This window comes from Plecotus auritus (assembly GCF_963455305.1).
Source record: "Plecotus auritus genome assembly, chromosome: 3".
NCBI lineage: Eukaryota > Metazoa > Chordata > Mammalia > Chiroptera > Vespertilionidae > Plecotus > Plecotus auritus.
The window spans coordinates 34,218,056-34,237,405 of record NC_137772.1 but is presented as its reverse complement, the minus strand read 5'-3'; the positions used below and the strand labels follow the sequence as shown (position 1 = coordinate 34,237,405).

The 19,350-nt window shown below is 37.5% G+C and overlaps 1 protein-coding gene across 1 annotated transcript in view; it reads left to right on the top strand.

The window, feature by feature from the left end:
* The window catches only part of MYO16 (myosin XVI), a 435,293-nt gene that overhangs the window by 317,847 nt on the left and 98,096 nt on the right, over window positions 1-19,350 (top strand). The window contains exon 29 of the mRNA XM_080660342.1: window positions 16,271-16,367. Within this exon, the coding sequence (XP_080516468.1) occupies window positions 16,271-16,367 (97 nt within the window). The remainder of the gene's footprint in view (window positions 1-16,270; window positions 16,368-19,350) is intronic.

Genomic DNA, 19,350 nt, shown 5'->3' with positions numbered 1-19,350 from the left:
TTTAAGTAAGTGTTAGATAGTAGTGGTTCATGAATAAGTAACTCTAAGATATTCTTGTGGTTTTTTTCCTTTAAATAATACTCATGGATAAGAATAATTAAAAAGTAATAATGTAAAGAAAGAAGGTTGAGTTGTAGGAAAAAGGTGAGGGAGTCTGAAATAATTCTTCCACTAAGAAAGTGACTGGCAGTGACCACAATACCTGACTAGCCATCAGTTCTCTGATACACCTGTGTAGTGTATGGGGTCAGAGTGTGCAAGGGGACTTGGGGGCAAACTGACAGCCATTTCTTCATGTGCTAGGATACTTACAATTGCTGCTGAGGGCAATAATAAATTGAAACACATACCTGGACTTAGAAAAAGTTCATCAAAACAAAAAATTGGAAAAAGCTCACATTTCATTGCACTATTCCATTTCCCCTCACTCCTTACCTCCTCAAGGGAGCCTAAAAATACAGAACAAACATAAAAAAAAGAAATGTATTCATTCATTGAGCATGAATAAATTTGCTTCTGTGTTCCATATTAAATAGTTGATGAGACTGCTTTCTTCAGCTTCTGCAAAATGTAACCTTTCAGATGCTTTATCATAGAGGACAAATCATTGATTTCACAGAAATAAAGCTTACTCATATGTCACTTTTCTGCTAGTCGGAGAGCAAAAGGATTTTTTAAAAATCATTCATTTTTGACCTGGTAACTCAGATTCCTGTTTGAAAACCAAAACATTCGTTTGAAATGTATTGATAGTTGCATTTCTTACTATGACTCTCTTCTGAGTGGTTAATGGATAAGGATAAACAGGATCAACAGTGAGATCCTAATGGATAGTTACTGTATCTGTAGCATGATTCCCAAATTGCTGAGAGTTACCGTGTGTGTTTCTGTGAAACAGGCAGTGTTAATCCTTTGGCTCTGAATACTTAGCATAACTTAAATTATTCTTTTCCGTAATTTTAAAAACAATGCCAGAAGACAGAGGAGATCAGAGTTACCTTTTGCTGTGTGAACCTGTATAGAGTATTAGCTAGAAATTAAATTCTCTTTGCTAAAAGTATGATTCTTGTATTGTTGCTCTATTGGGTCTTGAAGATCTTATGATATTGCTCCATTTCTCTTTGACATTAATCAGACCTTGTGCAGTAAAGCCTCTGAATCATCAATATAGGGTTCTAAGTCCATAGTTCTCACACTGTTGTACATGGTAACAGTGCACAAGTGCGGGTGAACCCCAGCATGCCCTGCTTCAGAGGAGGACGTCTCGATCCTTCCCTTCAGTGTTGTTGGGTTTGTTTACCTCTCCACGTGTGCTATTTATTCTTTACATAGTTGTGGTTTGGGAGTCAATATGCGAGGGAGGTAGTGGGGCTTTTTAATATTTTATAAAAAATGATTTCTCTCTTTTACAGAATGTGTGTGTGTTTTCTCCAAAAACCAGCTATTCAGGATTTTTTGCTTTATTTGACTTAAGCCGAAGAGCATCTCTATGTAGAAAAAGGAAAGTTGGTAGGGTGAACAGTAATGACCTCATTTTAAATATGAGGAAATAGAGTCTTGGAAATCAGTGTACTGATCAAAATATTAGGTGCAGTTAATATTTAGTCTCGGCGGAAAAGCCCCTTTGCTGACACCGGTATCCAGGTCTTGCCATGCTCTGTTCTTTCCACTGCATTTAACTCGATCTATATCTTTTAATGTAGCCATCCAACGTCCTTTTATTCAGGTTACAGAACTTGAAAGACATAGCCCAGGCATCCCAGTTGAAGCTTTGATCAAAGGCACTTACATATTCCTTTATCAGCTGGAGCAGATTGCTTCTTGTAGTTAGTGTGTGTGTGTGTGTGTGTGTGTGTGTGTGTGTGTGTGTGTGTGTGTGTGTGTTAATGTTTATAATTTATCCAGTAGATGAAGGGGAAAAAAAGTTGGCTGCTTCCTGTGGCTGGCCAATTCTGATCAGAATCTTTTTTACCCAAACTGTCAGCCAAATGACCCTTCCCTAGCACAGTGCGTTTGGAAAGAAAGGAAGGCGGGAGGGAGGGAGCGGAGGAAGGAAGGAAGGAAGGAAGGAAGGAAGGAAGGAAGGAAGGAAGGAAGGAAGGAAGGAAGGAAGGAGGAAGGAAAGGAAAAGAAGATGGAGAAGAATTGGAATTGAGGGAAGAAATGATTGACTTTATACAGTGTTTACTATCAAGTCTAGTCCCGAGAGCTGAGACCTAGATGCTACCGATGCTACCCTGCCACCCCCAGGAAATTCTAGGGTTGAGAGAGGATTCATGGGTGGTGCTGGTTGACAGGCCAGTCAGGGTAATTTTGGTTCTAAATCACTACTTGAGCACAGATAGTTTAAGAATGGTCTTATTAAACCATTATGGTAAATCCACCCAGTTTGCAATATGCCAGGCTTTGCTCACTACCACCTTTTTTAAAATATATATTTATTGATTTCAGAGAGGCAGAGAGGAAGGGAGAGAAAAAGAGAGAGAGAGAGAGAGAGAGAAAGAGAGAGAGAGAGAGAGAGAGAGAGAGAGAGAGAGAGAGAGAGATAATGAGAAAAAATCATTGATTGGCTGTCTCCTGCACGCCCCTTACTGGGACTGAGCCTGCAACCTGGGCATGTGTTCTTAACTGGAATTGAACCCCGGGACCCTTCAGTCTGTAGGACAGTGCTCTATCCACTGAGACATCTTTCACTACCATCTTTTAAATCATCATGTCCCTCCACCTCCTTTTAGCTCCTTCTTCTCTGTTTTATTCTTATTCCGTAGATGGTACGTGTTCTACAAAATTGTTGATTGTCTCTTTTGCACTAGTATGTAAGCTCCACCAGAAAGGATTTTTAGTATGTCGATTTACTGCTGTATCTCCAGCACAGGGCACAGAGAAAGATGCACAGTAGATATGTGTGTATGTGTTCTGGGCCAGTAAATGAGTCTTTGGCAACAAAAGCCTACTAAATCATATAATAGATTTCATATGGATACAGAGACATATAGGACTTTTTAAAACCCAGAATAATTCATAACAAAAACCAAACAAAGGCAGTAACTAAGGAATCATGTTGAGATGATAGTTAAATGGAAGTTGGGCTTAAATTCGTGTTTAGTAAATACATGTATTCATGCATTACTTCTGCAACTAAAACAGATTTTAAAAATTTGTAACTGCTACATAAATACAATTTAAGAAGGATATTGTATAGGGTCAAATTAATTCTTTTAAGCATTTCTGAAAAAATCTATTAATTGCACTGATAAAGTGTTTGCTTTAAAACACTTTTGCTTTCAAATACTAGTAATAATTAACCGTTCATATATTTTGTACCACCAGCTCTTATTTCTCAAAGGAATCTTCAGCCTTCTTTTATTGATTTGAACTGGTAACCTTTTGGCAAAGTTACTGAAGTCACTATTCCCATAATATACTTGACATCACTGCTTTAACTTAAGGTTGTTTTCTTTTGAAGAAAAGTTGAAGGAAAATCAGAGTGTGGGGTGGCTGGAAAGAGTCCTCCTTGGTGGTGGTTTCTTATTCACGTTTATGATGAAACGACATATTTTTAAAATATGGTGGACATGTCAGAGCTTTATCCTTATCCCAAGGCAGAATTTCAGTTGTTCAAAAAGGAATGGAAGATTCTTGAAATGATTTGAGTAGACTCTATAGGACTAACTTCCAGTGTTGTTTTATGTCTCACCAGATATATTTTTCTTTATGAAACAAAGAACCTGTGGATTTCCTCATTTGTGGGGGGCAAATTGAAATAGTTTGAATTAAGTCATAGTTTGAAAACAAGTTAAATTAAATCATTAGTTATTAACCTCCTACTGTTTTTTTTAAGTTATTCAGGTATTTTATTTATCGAAATGTATACGTTTTTAGTTCAGTCCTACTTTAAGGTAACTGAAAATAATGCCTCCAGATCTATGTACATTCGATCAAACACTCCCCTCCTTGATTTCTTCAAGCCCTAGGAAAGTGACTGGCAGGCATGCAGGGCCATGTGGAACATGCTTGTTTTGCCATGTTATGTCATTTATGTAAAGTGAAAACTTTTGAAACTAATTCTAAGTGGAAAAATAAATGGTATAATCGGATTTTCACACATTTTATATGAATCAACTGGTTATAGGATGATTTCTTCTGTGTTGTTATTTGAATGCTATATTCATTTTAGAGCCATCTGGAGGCATGACGAATGGAGAAACAAATCTGTCAGAGGCAGTTCACGCGATGCCAGGGGTGCCGCTTCCGAGCACAGTCACTCGCAGAGCTCGGGGGAAGTCAGGATTGGGGAGCAGGCTGGCCCCCATTTAGGAGAGCCCTCCCAGCCATCCGTTTCACTGTCTTTTCACCCAGATTCTAAAACTCTGGAGTGAGGGAAACCTTGTGGACAAATAAGAGTGTTCTGTGTAGTCCCTTTGAAGTAGATGCTACAGGAAATTATGGAAGGATAAATTTAGGTTATAACCTTAGTGAGATTTTACATGTCCTCTAGCATTTTAACAGTGAGGAGTCAGATAAAGGAAGACTTCCATTAACTCGTTCAAGATTCTACACACAGGAAGTAAGAAATTAAATTAGAACTTCAACTTCACCTCAACTATCCATGTAATATATTTTCATGTGCATGCTTCTTCCCTCCCCCCAATATATTTTTATTGATTTCAGAGAGGAAGGGGGAGGAAGAGATAGAAGTATCATTGATAAGATAGAATGATTGATTGGCTGCCTCTTGCATGCCCTCTACTGGGATCGAGTCTACAACCTGGGCATGTGCCCTGACCAGGAATCAAATCGTGGCCTCCTGGTTCATAGGTCAATGCTCAACCACTGAGTCACACTTGTTGGGCCTCATGTGCATGTTTCTATGTGTATATGTGTGTGTGTCTGAGTCAGAGAGAGAGAGCTGAGACTGAAATAAATAACAAAGGGTGCTCACAAAAGGAAAACCCCAAATTTTTGTGAAATCTATTTTTTTCTATTTGTATTTATTCACTAAGAAAAAATTACAATAATTAATTTATCATCATCTTCTAATGTGATTTTCAAGGAATAGCCTAAATTTCGTTGTGTCTCTGTAAAAATATATGATCTTTGAAGGATTCATTCTTATAGTACTGAGAATTGCAAGATTAACATTTTCCCATACCATTAAATAAAATCAGTTGGATGAAAGATTTATTATTTCATTAATCTAAAATAGTACAGTAGAGAAAAGCTAATAAAAGTAAGAGCAAGAAACTATTAAAGTTTTAAGCACCCTCCACTTTTTTTTTTTTACATATTCTAAGATAAGACAATTGTATTAGGGCCCTTGACTCTTATTAATACAATAAATTAATGGTTTATAACCTTTGTTTTATTACTCAGAGAGCACTTCATAAATCAACTATAAGTACAAGCTAGAAAATAGCCTATAAAATGGTTCTTTCTCATATTCCTTCTTTTTCTCTGGAATTATTAATGTTGCAAATAATAGACTAGGGATCTAAGAGTATCTCTTGGTACCATGTGCATTATAACTGGGAGTCACTATATAAATGCACATATATTTATTTCTTTTTTTCTCTTGTACTAAACAATTACTCACACAGATATGAATACATTTTATTATAAAAACAGCATTCATTCTTGATAAGAAACTTGGAAAATAGGGAAAATTAAAGAAGAAAATACAGACCATTTGTAATTGAATTGAATCTAGAGATAACTACTCCTAATGTTTTTTTGTGTATTGACTCAGTTTTTTTAAAGTAATATTATAGTTGTTTGATTCTTGGTTAGTGTCTTTTTCCATTTACTCTGAACTTTTTGTGGACAAATGTTATGTCTCTTTTTTTCTTATATATTGTTACATCGTGTGTGTGTGTGTGTGTGTGTGTGTGTGTGTGTGTGTGTGTGTGTGACTAGTAAATCCCTTTCATGGTCTCTCATAGAGTAGACACTCAACCAATTTTGTTGAATGAATTGAATGAACAAACTACCTACTTATTATCACATTTTCTCTTTGGAAATACAGGTATCCACATTCAAGCCTTGCTGCCATGTGTCATAGTTTCTCTTTTGAAGTAATTTTATATTTTTCCTCTCAGCTTCATTACACAGAGGCATTTAACAATCTCTAAGTAAAAACTGGCTATGCCTGTTCTTAGTCCAACTTTCATCTCTTACAAATCAATCTGATTTTCTCTAACTCCAGGTTGCATGGTTGCTTGAGACAACAGCATTTTTTGAGTACCATTTATATCCCTGAAGTTCCACAAGGCAATATTAAGAAGGAAGGGTGTATCCCTTTTCCACAGGGCTTACAGTTTAGTGGGGTGGAAGTGGGACCATGAATAGTAAACTAATAAATAATTACAGGTTAGGATCCATGCTGTAAGGGAACCAATGAGGAGACTGACAGCAAATTAAAGTTGCCAAAGCTTATATATGGCTGAAATGGCATCTCCAAGAGAACCTCAGTAGGCTGAGATCTGAAGGATAAGAAGGATTCAGCCACAGGACAGGACAGGGCAGGAAAGTGGGTCTGGGGGCAGGACCAGAGTGTGCCAAGACCCCAAGATGAAGGCAGCCTGAGAGAACTGATGGGAGCAGAATGGCTGGAGCACTGAGAACCAGGTGATAAGAAGAAATACCATGCTGTATAGCAGTGTTCTCCACCTATATTTTATTCATTATTGCCCCACTATAGAGAAAAATTAATGAGAGAATTACTAAGGAATTTAATACTGGGTGGGGGGAATCTTAGCTATTACAAAGGTTTGTGGCCCCTCAATAATCAATCCTCCTCATTAATATGAGTCTCTTAACTACTAAAAAAAAAAAAGTGGTTTTGGCCATATATATATATATATATATATATATATATATATATATGAAATAAAATAGGATTATTTTATATATATAATTTTCCCCAATTCCAGGTTTATTTAGTCCTCCAACAAACCTTTATTAGGTTTTCCCCATCAGGAAGCAATTTCACCTTCTGGGGGCAGAATCACTGTGTTAAGAATGGATGATTAGAAGCAAGCAAGGGCCAGAGCTTATGTAGTCAAACTACAAGGTTCTATTTCAAGTTCAATGTGAAGCCATTAATAAGCTTTAAAGAGGGTGGTAACATGATCTGACTTATGTTTTAAACATGAAAAAATTGTATTGTTAGAGAGCAGGAATAGAGCTGGAAAACCAGTTAAGCTAATATAGTGGCCCAGTCAAGATAAGGTGATGGTCAACAGGACAAACAGGGTAGTTGAGTCAAAGAAAAGTCAAGAAGTCAAGAGATATCTTCCCAGGGGCCTTCAATACATAGGCCTATTAAATTGTGTTGACTTGAAGAGTGGAATCTTCTTTAAAACTAAAATATTAATACATGTCAGGAATATGTTCAAGCTCTTATTAACAAGTGTGAATTTGCTGCACACAATATGTGAAGCTCTAAATAATGGAAGAGACCTGGCCTTTTAGGAGTTGAAAGCAGAAGATAATTCACAAAAATAGATGTAGATGAGTCTCAAAGCAAACAGGAACATACCACAGAATGGGTATGTGGAAAATTAGGAAAGTTATGCAAGTATATTTTAATATCTGAAAATACTCTTAAGGATGAACAACATAAGATCAGATGCCCAGGATCAAATGCTGTGAATATTCATGTTCTTAGAAATAAAGCAAATATCAAAATACATGGATGGCAGTGACTTGGTAGTTGCTGGTGGTGGAAGGGTTCCCGACCTAGGTGCCGACACATGCCCCAGTGAGTACAGTGGGCTGTGATTATGCTCATGTGGCTGTTAATCATTTATCACATACACATTCCATGGGGCAAGTAATTGTGGAGGCCATTTTGTTAAGAAGGAAAACTAAAGGAGCTCCTTAAGTGGATACGTTAACTTATCCAATACACTTTCCTCTTGATTTTGAAGCTAATCAGTCTTGTTTGGGTATGGCTTGGGATTGCTTTTTACAATGTGTTATGGGAGGGGGAAGATTTTTTTAAAGTGCTCTTGACCATATCGATGTTATTTTCATAATGAAATAATATATAGGATCACATAGTGAGCAATTCACTAGTAAGCTTAAAATAGTAGTTTTTATTCATCACTGCTTGCTGTATGGGTCATACTATTCTGGGTGAGAGTAATTAATTTTTCTTAACCTTTAATTATATGTAATTCGAGCCAAACCACCTCTTCAAATAGAAGATACAGTACTCTATTAGATGTGCATGGCTATAATTATCTTTTCTATGTTGAAGTTAAACTTCAAGAATAGTCTATTTATATAGAAGAGAACTTGTATTTTAGTATAAATGTATCCTTTGAGGATATTTAAAAGTATATTCAGAGCCTGGCTGAAAATTAGAATATTTTTATTTCATAATTTTTCAAAGTTACCATGAAAATATTAATTATAAATTATACACATACAAAATAATTGTTATCCTTAGAAACTTAATGAATTAAAGAAGCAAATGGGAGAACTATGTGAATTCAGCCTGGAGAAGATGAGTTTTAGTTAAATGGTTGCTTTACTGAACTTTGTAAGAGCATAGGAGGCATTCTGTTTGTCCTTGTGGTCCCAGAGCTTGGCACAGGGCCTGGCATCAGGAATGCCCATGACAAATGTTTGATTTATGTATGGATGGTGGATGATTGATGAATGAATAGATGGATAAGACAGACACATGATAGGTTGAATGGATGAATAAATGTGAGACAAGGAAAAGCAGGAAAGATAAAAGATACAGTGTAGCTGAGAGCTATGTGAAAATGATAGGAACCAGGAATGAGCCCTGACCTGGTGGCTCAGCTGGTTGGAGCATTTTCCCAATACAACAAGGTGACAAGATTGTGGATTCGATCCTTGGTCAGAGGACATACAGGAAGCAAGCAGTGAATGCACGGATAGCTGGAACAACAAATGGATGTTTGTCTCTCTGTCTGGCTAGCTGTCTCTAAAAATCAGTGAATGAAAATTTTTAAAAAATTAAAAGCAGAAATGAATGAAAGAATATTCATAGCTTGTATATGGAAATATTGGGGTTTGGGGAGCTGGTTCTATTTGGAAGAGATTACATAATAAGTACAGAAAGTGCTTTCCATGGTAAAAGTAGAAACGACAGTATTTTAAAGGAGCACAGTGACATTCTCAGATCAGCAGAAAGAAAAACAAGTCTGATGGGAGAGTGATGGAGACATCAAACCACATAAAAGAAACAGTATATTGTTCACATCTCATCAATAAAGCTATTTAAAAACTGGGAACAGATTTACATGGGAGTTACCAGGGCTTTTTTTTTTAATGCTAATATCATATTGAAAGAAGATGACTACTTTTAATGCAAATATATTATGTATCTTATTTTTAAGTGGGAAGTATTTATTAGGATAATGCTAGTGTTTTTAGAGCAATAAAGATTAAAATTTTTAAAGATTAATCTTTTATCAGAAACAATGGAAATTAAGCATTTTTATAGCAAAATATAAGCATTGACAATAAATGATATCTCATTAAAATAAAATGTATAGTAATTATTTAAAAAATCCCAATATTATAGACATAGATATGAAGTGATATTCCTAAGATAACACTGAGAATAATAGTAACATCATTCAATAAGAACTTTGTGCATATGAATGCTATAGCCCCTTGATAGTGTCTACAGAAGTTTCACATTGATTTTCTGCCCTCAGTAATATGTGGGAAGTTAAAATAACAGTAAGTAGCATCTCTTTTTAGAGGAATAAAAAGTTTTAGTCTTTCAGAGATTAATAAAGGCCATATTATGGAGAGCTTTGAATGCTAATTCCAGAAGTATGCATTTTAGTTTACAGGCAATATGGAATCATTGACCATTTCTGGAAGATTAATAAATTGGAGGCCGTGTACAAGGGGAATTGAAGAGCAGGTAAAGAATTAGAGGATGGGGTGCATTCTAGATTTTGGTTTGCAATAGTCTTATACCAAAAGTCTTTATTTCTTGAACAACATTAGATGCATTTTTAGAAAATGAATTAATTAAAGTAGTTCAAACAGGTTTAATTTTAAGATTTCATCATTTGAAATGAATTTTTGTAAATAACTGAGTTCATAGTATACCTAGTATCTATTAAAATCAGTCTTTGAAGTTCTTTCTCCATTTTATTCCATTTAATTCCATTTCCTTCACTTTAATACATATAACTTATGATCTTTATATTTCTTCAACATTATCCTAGCCCACCAAAGTATTTCATAGTCAAGCTGAATAATCAAGTAGGTATACAAATAATGACAAAATCAGGAAATCAGTGATATTATAGAGACATATACAAGATACATTAATGACATAGATATGCTATTTTAATGAATTCATTATTATATGGAAAATGCTAAACTGAAACTTCACCAAACCACCTGTGATTTAAATGATGAATTGGAGCTTATTCAGTAGATGATTTAGCCCTGGCTGGTGTGGGTCAGTGGTTGCAGGTTCAATTCCTGATCAGGGCTCATGCCCTGGTCGATCCTCGGTCAGGGGGGTTGTTGATGGATGTTTCACTCTCATATTGATGTTACTCTCTTGCTCTCCTTCTCCCTTCCTCTCTCTCTAAAAATAAATTTAAAATATTTTTAAGTAGATGATTTAGATAAAGATATTATGTGAAAAAAGAAACAGACTATGTTAAGCCAGGGGAGAAAAATAAGTTCCCATTTTGGAACAGCAAGCAATATGATATAGGTTAAGAATAGATAATCAAGAATGCCCTGAAAAAGAACTATACTATAGAAAGTCTAATAAACATTTCTAAAGATTTTGAACATTATCCTGAAAATTATGACTTGCAATTAAGTAATTTTAAGCACAAAAGTAATATAATGATGTTTAGGAGGACCACTCTGAAGTTAGTTTTGTTCGTCATCTCCCATACAATGAAGAGTGGTCAGATGGGGACACCCCTAAAACGAGAGGCCAGTAATGTGCATCTCCTGTGTAGTGGGGGTGTCCTGAGGTTTCCATGGAAACAAGAAGTGTGGGTCCCTCCAACCCTCCATGGGAGGGCAAGCACTACTCCTTGTAACTGTGATTGGAAGCAGCAATCAGTGGTGAGGAGGAGGAGGAGAAGGAGGAGGAGGGAGGGGGAAGAGGGAGGAGAGGGCCTTTACAGGTTTCTTTAATCTCTCTCTCTAGTACAACCTCCAGACCACCCACATGCCATCGCAACCGCCATTCCAGCAGGTGTCTGTGCTCCCACAGCCTGCACCTCTAAAAAAAATCCCTGAAGACTGTAGCAGTAATTGAAGCTTTCGGAGTCATCAATGATAATTTTGTATAATCTTTTAAAATCTGTCACTTCAAAAAAAATCCTAATGGTTTTCTAATAAAAATAGCAATGACTATAATTCACAGATGGCTTACTTTTATAGGAGTGAGAATGACATGAACATTTTAATCTCAGATCAGAACACTCTGCATCTAGGGAGTGCACAGGGAGAGGGCTCAGTAGGAGAACGTTTCATTCCCTCCTTTTCTATGGTGTGAGGGAGAAATATCTTTTTATAAGAGAATGCAACTGGAGTCAAGAATGTAGGTGATCTGAACATTTGTTCTCATTCGGATGAATCCTAATTTGTTGGATGTGAGACAGCGCACTAAGGCACTGATTACAAAGTAACTTTATGTGATTTTTTTCCATAGAAAAATTAAAATGGCCAACATATTTCTCCTAAAATTCATGTGAGCATCTCTGAGTTTTTCTGATAAATATTTCTAGATTTATGTCTCACTAATCCTTACTATCAGTAATACCAGAGGACTGAAGGACTAAAATGCATTATTCAGAATAGTTTCTGATGAAGAAATCCAAAATACTGCTGAAGGGCTAATTTTAATCTTTTAGAAGAGATGAAACATTTGCTACAAATATGACAACCCCAAAAGACCAGCAACTGTCAAACAAATGGTAACATTTTTAATGAGCATCTCCATTTCTTGCCAATCCACAAATAAATTATATATGCTAAAAAATGTGAATGAATGAATGGATATGAAATAGTGGATCAGTCCATTGAATAACTGTAAAGTATACCAAGTAGATGAATGAAGAACTTTCTAAAATTTCCTGAATGTGATGGCAGCACAATACCTAGCCATTTCCATGAAGTCTTTAGCTGTGTCAAACAGGATACTTTAAATGTGGATTCAGACTTTATTTCTTTCCCCCTCCCACTGAACCAGATGCCTAGAAGCCCTCCTTACTTTCAAAGCCCTTGGTTTTACCTTGGCGGGGAAAATTTTTATGGACATAGCTACACCAAAAACCCACCAGGAGCTTTGAGAGCTGGCCTTTGGTTCCCAACATTACATGTGCCTGCCTGTCTAACATATCACCTTCCCTCGCACATGCCCTGTGCTCTCACACACCCACTCCACTCCTCCCTTGCTGTTATCCCCATCCATGGCTCCCATCAAGAACTTCATTTTCCTGCCTCCAAGTCTGGCCTAACAGATCAGCCCTATGAAACACTCAGACTGCTTCTCAAGTACCCACAATCAGATTCCATGGAATCGCTAATATATACTGAAAAAAATCCACTTTATCCTGAAAACTGGATATTTTCTGACAATGTCTTACTATTTCACTTTTTATCACTTCCTTTGTCTCAGTAGAGGAGAGGGATCAGCTGAATCATTGCCATCCAAACTTTCTTATGTCTACAACAATTGTGGACCATTTTCACTCCATTTCTTTTTCCTTTTATTTCCACCATAATTTATTCTATTGCTGACTGATGTCCATGACTTATTCCCAGATTGCTGAATGACTTCTGGGTCTGGCTTCTATTCCCATCGCCCATATACCTTATTTTCATCCTTGAAGACATTATCATCCATCTCTAGACTCATCTTACACCAGGACTTCACAGTTCCTCATCTTCTCTGTCTAATTCAAATCCACCCTCCTCACATCCCTACCACTTGTAATATCAAGAATATATCTTCATATTTTTGAGAGATGTGATGATATAGATAATGATAAATATGCAATGCATACAATAAGAGAACAAGGATCATTCAGATGGTGCTCTGGGAACACAAATGAAAGTCATAAAAGCCCTACTGGAAGCAAATAAATGAGTATAAGAAATCTACTAATGAAGGTGGGGTCTGGCTTCAGTTATAAAGGGTAAATAGGGACTGGCCGCCAGACAAGCAACAGTTGTATAATCTTCCAAACCCAAACTGTTGTGATTGCATTATATTGTCTCACTTTGCCAACAAACTATTTCCCAAAGCCAAGCCCAACAATCCATTCTCCTGAAAAGGTAAGAACTTTATAGATTTCAAATAGAGATTCAAAAATTATTTTTATAAAAGTTAGGTCTGATCCCCTTTAATTTGTTCACGTTAGCCACATTGCTCATAGGAGAATGTCCATGTTTTCCTGTAATACTCTTCACGATTTGGCCACTAGCTACATCTGTAATCTCTTCTCTCATCACTCTTCACACATCTGTACCCCCAAGCTGGTTTGTCATTTTCTGCTCCTTGCCTTTCATATGCTAGTTTTTCTGCCCCACATTCATCTTTTCCCACCATGCCTAGCCACCCTGGAAAATTCCTACATATCCTTCAATGCTAAATGGCTTAGATAACATGCTTCTCAGTGAATCCTACTCGATTCCACCTTGATCACCTCTTCCTCTCTGAGGGTCCTTGAAAATAACTCATAACATCACACTGAGCATGTATTCTTGCTAGATTTTGCTTACTGCAGATTTTCCATTTGAACTCCTTGAGGAGGGAGACCTCCTTTGTAACTCTAAAATCTAGCAGAATTCTCAAGATAAACGAAGTTGGTTTTTTGAATGGCTGTTGGAAATGTCACTGTAAGAGATTTCAGTCGTCTAACTCTCTTCCTGCTCAGGGTCTCCTTTTAAGTATGGAGATGGGCTAGAATCCAGTTTTCCTGGTTGCATTCTATAGGTCTCTTCCCCTTGTGTTCCTCCATTTGTTAGTTCCCCTAATTATTATTGATTCCACCAATTGTGGAGTCTTGCTGGCTATCAGTCTTTTAGAGTTTCATTTTGGAACTCAGGTTTGCATGAATGTTGCCTTTGGGATGTAGTTTCCCACAGTGAGTAACATGCCACAGTCAGGGATGAACAGAAAGATGACATGCTCCCTCCTTCCCAATGCCTGTCTCACAGATTTGTTCCACGGTGCTCACAGACAGTACCAACTGTTCTTCCTGTTCACTGCCAAAAGAAGTCAATAGTCGGGAAGGGGGAAAAAGACTGTGAAATATGGAAAATAACCAGAGAGAGTGAATGGCAATACAATGGGGGAAGAAGTAGCAATTCTCTGTAGCCACCCACCTAGGCAAATGTCTCAAATTTCAACCAACTAAAAAAAACAAAAACAAAAACAAAACAAAACACAAAACAAAAACGAAATGAAGAAGAACATCTAGTCAGCCAGAGTCCTCTGAAATAGAACAGCAGCTGAGAACATTTTTTGTTAATCTAACTCACTAGCCTGACTACCATAGTGTAAGGTTCCAGTCCCAATTCCATGTAAATGTGTGTTTCATTAAGACAACATGGCTATGGGGAGAGTTAGAAGGAAAGATGAGAAGTGACAAAATATGTTTGAAGTAAACTCCGTTTCCATATGAAAAGGTTCATAAACTGCCTCTGGCCACGTACTCCAAAGACAAGTCTGACCTATAAACCTTTCCAGTACCTAATGGTGTGTATATACATGCAAGCCTCGGGTGTCATTGTGATGTATGACACAGGCTGTGCAGTGTTATCATTTAATGTCCTCAGGTCATGCTTGGGAGCACACATGTTAGTCTTCCTCTTATTTTAACAGTGTTTGTCTCAAGTGCTGAGAATATGATTATGAACATATTACAAGGTTTGCCTATGCAGTATTTCTTCTTTATCTAACAGAATATCACCTCCGAGCTTCCACAGCACTTCGTGTCTGTATTTACCAGGCTTTTCTGCAATTATTTATGCCTGCTTCCCCTGAGAAACTGTGAACACTTACCTTGTAAAAGGCATTCAGTTCCATGGATTCTTAGAAAATGAGCACAACACACAGGAAAATTATTTTTTAAATGCTCAGCATGGCTTATTGTTGTGTGTTTTTAAGAATTCTCTTTGGTAGCTGCTTTCATCAATAGCAGCATGATTGGACTAGCTTGCATACCACTAACCTTTTTTATGAAAACAAATTTTATGAAGTGATGAAATTTTAAAATTCTAGAGAAGAAAGCTCAGTGTATACTTCTGCTTATGCAGATGACTAGAAGATTATTGCTCACACATGACTTTGTTGAGTCTTTTTACTTTGATGTTGCAGTTCTATAATTGTGGCTATATACATTGAATCTATAATAATACAAGCATAATATGCTAATTAGGCCAGATGTCCTTCTGGAAGACCTTCTGGATGAAGCCGGGACTGCGAGGGAAGCCCAGTCCCAGGTGCCAGAGGGAATCTTGGTGCTGGGTGCCAGAGGGAAGCCGGTGCCAGTAGCCAGGGGAAGGAAGGCCTACTCTTGCACAAATTTCATGCATCGAGCCTCTAGTATATAATAATGTACAGTTTAGTAGAAAAATTAATTGACATAAAACAATTTTGTGTGACTTTGTATGTTTTGTTTGGGTCTTTTTGTTTGTTTGTTTTCCTTTTTTATAAACTTAACCACCCTGCCCTGGGTTGAGAAAAGAAAAGGATCACAAAGGAAAGTTAGGAGTCTGGTTCTGGAGTGTGAAAATTCATGCATGGGGATGGCTTTATCTTCTGATAAAGAGGACTGGATAAAGGGTGCAGAGAGTAGCCAGAGAACACATATGCATAGCCCATGAACAGACAACAGAGTGGTGAAGCCAGGGGAATGGTGGTGGGGGGCTGGGTGGAGGTAGGCAAAGGTGGGGGAGATGGGGGACATCTGTAATAATGTCAACAATAAAAAAAAGAGTCAAAGCCCGTTAGTATTTTGCACTACATGGTACAACTACCACAACTGTAGTGTGTAGGCATTTGCAAACATGACAATGTGTACACACAACAAAGATACTTATTAGAACAAAATTTGGGGAATTAGGTTTTAATAGTGTTAAAAAATAATGAGGGAGATGTACTGGCATTAAATTTGTTAGCTTTGTTTATTCTAATTGTTTTCTAGAAAAATCTCTTGCCTGATGGTTTTCTCATCATCATTTTGGCATCTCCATGCTATTAAATGTTTCCCTGCTATTTACATTTTAGATGGGAGTCCGAAAAGTGTTTCTAAAATACTGCCATGCCAACCAGCTCAATGATTTGTGCCTACAGCTGCAGAGAAAAATTATCATCTGTCAAAAAGGTAACAGTACACACTAACATATATGAACTTTTGTGAGTTGTGGAATAGAAGTTTAAATATCAGTGGGATCTACATTAGGGTGAACTGCTCCATCCACACTATGATGCTATTTATGGACACTTTTCGAGGGTTTAGGCAGCACTGTGGCTTAGTTTGCTCTTTACCTGTCTCTGAATAAGGGTTTGCAGACACTACACTGCTCATGCTTTACTTGGTAGTCATTTTATCTGATATTTTGTAGCAGATTTTTATCTAAACCACAGTTTGGAAGAAGAGTTATTCATGCTTATTGATCCTGACAAGAAGCGTGTACCTTTGAACCCACGGTGGTACTTAGATCCAGCTAAGGAGCCAGATTCCCAGCCAGTTCAGTCAGTCGATTGGCTAGATCATATTTTATGTGATTCTGCATATGCATGGGAAAATCCTTGACTTTCTTTTTCCTTTGTGAAGTAGTGATGATATCTGGAGCGTTATCTTTGATAGCAGATAGCATTTTTTGTTTCATTTTAACTTGGAGAGAGTTCCTTTAGAATTTCTTTTCCTATCAAAACCCAAGCAACCATCAAAATGGCTAAATATTAAAAATAATAACTATGCCTCACATAAAACATACATACTTAATAGATTCTTAACTTTCTCAATAATTTAATTATGCATTATAAATACAATTTTCAAAGAAAGGGAAAAGGGAAAAATTAATCCATTGGCTAGTTTTTGGTTGAACTGATTGTAATGAGCTCACTGGTATATTTGAAACTGTTCAAAACTAGCAAAGACAATTCATAGGATACAGAAATCAATTTCATTCTGTTCAGGGCTCTGTCTGTTTGAAACCCCTGGTTTCATCCAGGCACGCCCCTCATGACATCTCTTATCATTTTCTGATGCTAAAATGTACTGCTACCTTCTGGTTCCTCAAACCGTCTCATTCAGAATGAACAAGTTCAATCCAAATAACACTTAAAATTCAGCACATCATTCTAAGTAAAAACATTCATCTTGGACCTCTCGGGCCCCACAGATGGGCAGTGGGCATGCTTCCCACTCCTGCCTACTTAGGCTCATGTGCACCTGTGACCCTCCAGAGCTGACAAAGGGGAGGGAGAGTGAGGGGACAGAGCAGCTCTTCTGTCTGACCTCTGCAGTGTGACCTGGCCTGGGGTTCCTCTGGTGGGGTGATTAGGTAGGTATTCAATGGCGATTTGGATAGCGGGCACATTTCAGCACTTATCTGTACTACCCACCTGAGAACTGGCAAGACTTCTCCTTTGGACAGTCACTTATTATCCCCCCTCAGTCCCTGGGTACCCCATGGACATTCTCTGCCCAGGCCTCTATGCTGTCTAAGAATTGTCTTTAAATGACTGCAAGCAGACATCTCTGTCTTGGAAACCATGTCTGGTGCTGGAGAACCACACCCTGGGACCCTGACAGGTGTAGCTTCTCCCTGCAGAGCCACCCTGCATTCAGGGCCTGGCAGTAGCCACTGATGCAGTATCCGTCTTCTCAGGACTCACGCTCCACCATGTCCTCCAGAGTCACATAGCAAGTTCTCTGGGTGGTCCTCAGAAGCCACTTTCAGAAGCTTGCTCTTGACCTGGTCGGAGGCAGTGGGGGAAGCCTCGAGTTAGGGGAAGGACCCACCCTCAACTCTTGGCAACTGTGGCCTCTCTGTGGATGATGATCACCTGGCCTCCTTAATTTTGTCCTTCATCAGTGTAGAGAGAGGCTGGGGTCACAGGTCTGTTTTGGACCCGCCTTGAAGTTCCTGTTTGTGTGGACAGCCCTGACAAACCACCCTGTGACCTGAGCATCTGCAGCCTCGGCACCACCTGGGATGCTTAGAAATGTAGTATCTCAGGCCCCACCCCAGACCTCCTGAATCAGAAGCTGCATTTCCAGCCTCAGCTGTGATTGGAATGGGAAGAATCCAATTTACAAGACCAGTGTTGTAATCACCACGCTATAGAGTTAACTGAGAGCCCCATTTAATATCATGTTATATGTACATAGAACGGAGTATCAAATTCTCCTGGAAATGTTCCTTAAATATAATTAGAAGAATGTGTCCTCTGTCTTCCATCAGGGGTGCCCACTAGAAATTTCCCTTCTATTCTGTTACAAAGATAAGTTGCTGTGCCCTGCTGACCTGAAATAAAAGAAATGATCAGAACTCTAGTTATCTCTACACCTCAAAAGATAAAAAATTGAGAATGGTCTACAAAATGGCATCAAGATGAAAACCATAACTTCCTATGGCATAAATGAAATAAAGGATATAAAAGCATTTTTTAAATTATAGGCTCTTAAATGCAAAGCATTGGTTATTGATTTTTCTTTTTATATCTCTTGGAATAGTTCCTTCAGTACTTTTTGCTACTATGAAATTTACTCAAAATTTATATGTGGTGTCATTTCCAGTTTTTCAAGAGTTCTCATTTTTTTCTTTGTAAATGTTGGGGCGGGGGGAGAAAGCTGTTACTCTTAATCTTAAATTAAATTATTTTAATCTCAAATTATTCCTAACAGAAGTTTCTCTCTGACTATATATGTTTACTTTGTCCTGGATGAAACTTAAAATCTGAATACTATAAATGTCATAAAAGCAGTCTTTTACAATTGTCAGAAAGAGCGCAAGTATCAATATATATTGGAGCAAATTTATTTTTATTAGTTGTCCCTTGTTAAATATAACAATTTTTAGCAACTGGTATAACATTTTTAAAGAATTTGAAAACGTGCTAGTACGAAATGTGAGAAAATGGAGTTCTCCAAATATGGGACCATAGATTCCCAGGTCAAGATGAATCCAAGAAATAGCTCTGCTGACATCGGAGGTCCCAAGAAGTCTGGTATATCCACATTAATATTTCCTTTATTACAAGAGATTAAACAGCTTGATCCTTCCAAAAGTCAATGTCTCAGTTTTTTTTTTTTTTTATTGGTATGTGTGTTTTTTTTAATGTAATAGAATTAGCAA